Below are 5,766 nucleotides of genomic sequence, written 5' to 3' on the forward strand. Positions count from 1 at the left end.
AAAAAAGAATAAGACAGAATGCAATGCTTATAAAGATGAACTAAAAAAATCAAGAGAAATTAGAAATGTAGAGGTTTCACTGAGAATGTTTATAAGTCATTGCTTTAAGGAAAACACTGAGAGGTTTTTACTATTTCAGATCCATTTCCATACTTTAGCAATCCGTTTAAGAGACTAAAAATATAAATGAAAATGAAACTTCTAAGGCTTAAGTTTGTTATATAGAGAGAATAATATTTATGAGATGAAAGGTGATATTAAGACAAATTTTAGAAAATGTTTGAATCATAGAATGAGGAGTGTAAATTCACAGCTTTGAGTTATTGCTATATGTTGTTGAGTCGACTACGACTCATAGCAATGCTATATGCATGATAGTTCTGAACCTTCCTCTATCCTGAGCCAATTTAATTGTCTCTAACACACCTACCCTCATTATCACAGTTACTGTATTAATATATCTCATTCCAGATCTTTCTCTCCTGTGCTGTCCCTCCACCCTTCCAAACATAATGTTCTTCTCCAAGGACTTGTCTCTTCTGACAACATGGCCCAAGTACATGAGATGGAGCTTTAAAATCTCTGCCTCCAAAGAGAAACTTACTTTCACCCTCTTCAAAACATATATGCTAGTTCTTTCAACAATCCATGATATATTCAATACTCTTCACTAGCACCACAACTGAAAAGTATCCATTCTTCTTCTGTCATCTTTTGTCATTTTTCAATTCTCTAATGCATCACAAGTAATTGAGAAAAAACCATGGCCTTTGTCTCTAGACTGACATTGTTGCTCTTTGGCACTTTGGTAAGGTCCCTGACAGCAGATTTTCCTAATGAAATTAGTTTGGTTGTTTTTTTGTTTTGTTTTTTTTTTTTAATTTCTTGACTGCTGGTGCCAAAAGTGTTAGTTGTGGAACCTAATAAGATGAAATTGTTAACAATCTCAAAATCTTTTCTGTCATGGGACCGCCAATTGGCCCAGTGTTGAAAATCTTTGTTTCCTTGATGTGGTGCTTTCATCTCTATTGCAGACATCAGTCCTTGACCTTCTGCAGCAAATGCTTCTGGCCCTGCTCAGTTTCAGCAAGCAAGATTGTGTCATTTATACAATGCAATTGTTTCTGAGTATTCCTCCAATTCTGATGCCACATTCTTTTCAAAGTCCAGCCTTTCAAATGATCTGTTCCACATACATGTTGAAAACATATGGAGAAAGGATTCATCCTTGTTGCACTCCTTTCCTGACTTTGAACTGTGCAGTGTTTATCTTATTTATTCTGATCTCTGCCTTCCGGTCCAAGTATATGTTTTGCATGAGCACAGTAAGGTGTTCTTGGATTCCCATTCTTCTCAAGGTTAGCCATAATTTTTTGTGATCCACATAGTCAAATGCCTTTGCATAATCAATAAGAAACAGGTAGACATTCCTCTGGTACACTCTGCTTTTGGCCAAGATCTATATGACATTGGCAATAATGTTCCTAATACCATTGCCTCTTCTAAACTCAGCTTGTATTTTTAGTAGTTTCTCTGTTGATGTACCGTTTCAGTCATTTTTGGATGATCTTCAGCAGGATTTTGTCTATGGGTGATATTGTTCAATAATTTCTGTACTCTGTCATGTCACCATTTTTGGAATGAGAAAAAAAATATATACATATATAATCCCATCCAGTCAGTTGACTAAGTGGTTGTCCTCAAGATTTCTTGGCAGAGCCTAGTGAGCATTTCCAAGGCTATAGCTGTTTATCGAAATATATCAATTGGTTTTTAATTCCTGGGGCTTTGTTTCTTGCCAGTTCCTTCAGAACAGCATGAACTTCCTCTTTCTTCACCATTGCTTCTTGAACATAAGTTGCTTCATGAAATTCTTCTGTGTCAGCTAATTATTTTTGGAACAGTGGCTCTGTTTTCCTATCTTTAGATGCTTCCTGGATCATTCAGTATTCTGCCCATAGAATCCTTAAGTATTGCAACTCAAGGCTTGAATTTTTTTTTCTTCAGTTCTTTCAGCTTAAGAAATGACAAGCAAGTTTGTCCCTTTTGATTTTCTGACTCCAGCTCTTTACGCGTTTCATTTTAGTACTTTATGCTGTCTTCCCAAACTGTCCTTTGACATCTTCTGTTCAGGTCCTTAATTTCCTGGTATCTTCCCTTGGCTTTGGCTTCTCAGCATTCTAGTGCAATAGTCAAGTCTCTTTTGACATCCATCTAGGGATTCTCTTCCTTGTTTGTCTTTGTTGTGATTTCCTCCCCCATTCTTCATTAATAATATTCTTTATATCCTCCTATAGCTCATCTGGCCTTTGCTCATCAGTATTCAAGCCTCAAACCAGGTTCTGAGATGGTTTTTGAATCAAGGTCAAGTTTTTGGCACTTGTGAATTTAATTTTTTTTTAACTTCAGTTTGAATTTGCAGATAAGTAGTTGATGGTCTGTTATACAATCAGCACCTGGCCTAATTTTTACAACTGATAATGGGCTTCTCCAATAATTATTTCCACAGATGTAGTCAATCTGATTTGTGGGCAGACCATAGGAGAGGTCCTTGCAGCTTTTGAGTATTACCTCCTTATTTGAAATTGAGCAAGTTTTAGTTCTCATTTGGACCATATTGGAGATAGTGTGACAATAGAGACAGAATTCCAACCCTCTTCCTAGATAAAAGCTTTGCTAATTGCCTGTGTGATAAATCAGGTACAAGAGACATTTTCCATCTTCATTAGTTACTCATTACTGGTCTGGCAGCAACGCAGTATAATTATTTATTTACTGTTTGCTTGTTGGGAGGGATAAATTATACATAAGATAAATAATAGGAAGTCAAGGGACCAGCAGATGTTAGTTCTACTTATGCTTTCTATTCATCATTTTTATCTTTTAGAAACCTGCTCCTCCTGTAGATGTTAAAGCCATTTTGGATGAGTTGCCACAATCTTTTATTTGGAATTCTTTTATCTATCTTTAAACTATATGAGTGACTTTCCCCCCCACCCCATTTCTTGGGCCTTATCTTGTATTTTCTACTTAATCCTGAATAACCAAAAAGAAAAATAATAACTGTTTATTTAAAAAGATAGTGGGGCTGTCTAATGAACAGCATAATAATTTTCAAATCCATCCCAGCATTCCTGGAAGGAGGTATTGGATAAATTGAATTTTCAACAAATTATCCAGAAACTCTCATATAGCACCCATGCTCTGGAAAACTCATTGCATAAATTTATTTAAGTAATAATTTCTGGGGAGTGGAGAGTATTGAAACTGGGAGCCTAGATATTTGCATCACAAACCTAGAAATGCTCTTGCTCTTCTGTGTGGCATTGAGAGAAGTGATTTTTCTTTCTGAGCTTTAGTTTTATTAGCAAAAACAATAAGAGTTCAAGATATTTTCAAGCTTTAAATCATAGAGATTCAGATTTTTCCCAAAACCTTCATTTTATAAATGAGAATACCAATGACTTAAAAAAGATAATAAGCACTATCAATGATAATGTAACTAGTAAGTAACAAGACTACACATAGAAACCATGTATCTGGATTTAGAATATAATGGTATAAGAGTTAATAAAGTTTACATTAGCAACAGAGTTCTGGCAAAATATACTGAGCACTCCGGAAGAAAGCTAGGTCAGAGAAGATAACAGGAAGAGGAAGTTTATCAACTGAAATTTTTATTTTTACTTTTGGTTCTTACTTCTTTGGCTTTACAATTAGTTTCTTCTGAGCTTATACACCAGTTTTCCAGCTAAAGAGTTAGCAACAAACCTGACGAGTAGCCACAGCTGATTCCAGGAGGCCATGTTTCCTGAGCAGGTTCTGGATATCTGCCAGGCCTCTCCCGTAATCCTCAGAGGTCACCTGCAACTCCACCTCCTTAAGCCAGCGTTCTAGATCTTCTGCATTATTTTCAAATTGCAGCTGCTTGTTAGCATCTTGCAACTGGGTCCCTAGGAGGAGACAGTAAGTGCAAGATGTTAGGTATCCAACTGTTCCTTTCTTCACTACAAAGAGCTTTTCTTTGACTTAAAGAATATGTTGTTATGTGCCCATGAGTTAGAACTGACTTATAGCTGACCCTCCGGCATGTTTTCAGAGACAGTAAATCACATGCGAAGAGATTGTCCATCCTTTTCCTGCAGAGCAGCTGGTGGATTCTGTGTGCCTTTGAGATTGCAGCTTCTTACCACCAAAGCTCCCTGTATTATATTAATAATATAGTATTTTAATACACAAGAAATATAAACTGTCCCATGTAAGGCTGTATCTGAGATCACTCCAAACACAGAAAATTATGATGATCTTTGTTTATGAATACAGTAATGTTTTCAAAGCAAAGATAATCAATAAGTTCTGTTTCCTAGTGAGTTACGGAACTGGTGTATCTAACAAATTTTAACTCTTTCAAGTATTTTTCTATGCCATTTGTTTCTTTCTTATAAGACCTCATTTTCAAAGGTATTGAAACAAAAAAGCGTAGGTTTCCCAAGAGATGTAGAAAATTTTGGATAAGCTGAAACTTTAATGAATAGTTTAAAATGTTGATTTTTTTTCCCCCAGCAGCACTATCTTGATTAAACACATTGTTTTCAGCTGAAGTTTTTCATATACATTCTTACCACAATTGCTGATATTTTATCAGCTAGTAAATGCCTGTTGTTTGCAGGATTACTATGAGTTGGTACCTACTCAATGGCATTTCACAACAACAACAACAACACCTTTGTCTTCCGATAGCACCAGGAATCTATTTTTGCTAGAATCAAGTTAGATTTTTGTCGCCTAACTGAAAATCTGTTGGCCTAGTGGATAGAAAGTTATGCTGCCAAGCCAAAGGTGGGTGATTTTAATCTGTAGCGCTCAGGCATGGTTTTAATTGTTTTTGGTCAAGCTTTTAAGCTGTATAGCACTGGTCTGTCCATTTGCTGTACAGGGGTAACTAGTAGTTGCTGTGATGCTAAACACTGTGACACTGATGTGTCAAATGCAATAATGATTACCCATGATGGACAGTGTTTGGTGGAGCTTCTCTATTAAAGCAAGCTTGGAAGCAGAAGTGGCATCCACTTCCAAAATAGCTTGCCTCCAGAAACTCTGTGAATGTGGAGAAAACAATGAAAGTTATACAAGTGTCTGGGTCTTTCATTCATAGGGTCCCTGAGTCCTTTTACGACTCAATGGCACTTAACAACAACAGCAATAACTGAAAATCTACAACTCAATGGCAATTAACAACAACAACAGCAATAACCGAAAATCAAGATGTCATCAGAACAAATCAGTGTGAAATTACTCTTCATTAACAAGAACAGATTTTGTCTATGTATGATATCCATAACAAGGAGGAGACTCATGACAGAACATTATTATTTGTTTATTACTTGCTTAAATTATTATAGCTTATTAAATACGTCTAGACTATTCTAAAAGACATGTAGATTTTTTAAAAAGCATGAAAATTTTCATACATATTTTTAAAAACCAACAAACCATCAAAAACTTATTTAAAAGAAAATATTATAGCAGCAGAGCATGTGAAAAAAATAATATTTTAATGTCTAATTTAATATTTTTAGCATAATAAAGATGATCTGCTATAGTCTTTTGACTAAAATGCCTGTAGAGTACAGTCTGTTTATCTTTATTTAAGGGGCTTAATTTAAGAGCAGTAACTTTAGATACATAGTCTATAATAAATTCATTGTTTTTGTGTACTCATAATAATAAGGAAAAAAGTAGTAGGAAACAAAAGCAATTTAGGTG

The 5,766-nt window shown here is 35.3% G+C and overlaps 1 protein-coding gene across 1 annotated transcript in view; it reads right to left on the reverse strand.

Moving 5' to 3' along the window:
* SPTA1 (spectrin, alpha, erythrocytic 1 (elliptocytosis 2)) overlaps positions 1-5,766 on the reverse strand; it is a 104,964-nt gene that overhangs the window by 78,871 nt on the left and 20,327 nt on the right. The window contains exon 16 of the mRNA XM_006895436.1: positions 3,772-3,953. Within this exon, the coding sequence (XP_006895498.1) occupies positions 3,772-3,953 (182 nt within the window). The remainder of the gene's footprint in view (positions 1-3,771; positions 3,954-5,766) is intronic.

Source organism: Elephantulus edwardii, unplaced genomic scaffold (genome assembly GCF_000299155.1).
Source record: "Elephantulus edwardii isolate Elephantulus edwardi_28Jun2011 unplaced genomic scaffold, EleEdw1.0 scaffold00168, whole genome shotgun sequence".
Classification (NCBI taxonomy): Eukaryota; Metazoa; Chordata; class Mammalia; order Macroscelidea; family Macroscelididae; genus Elephantulus; species Elephantulus edwardii.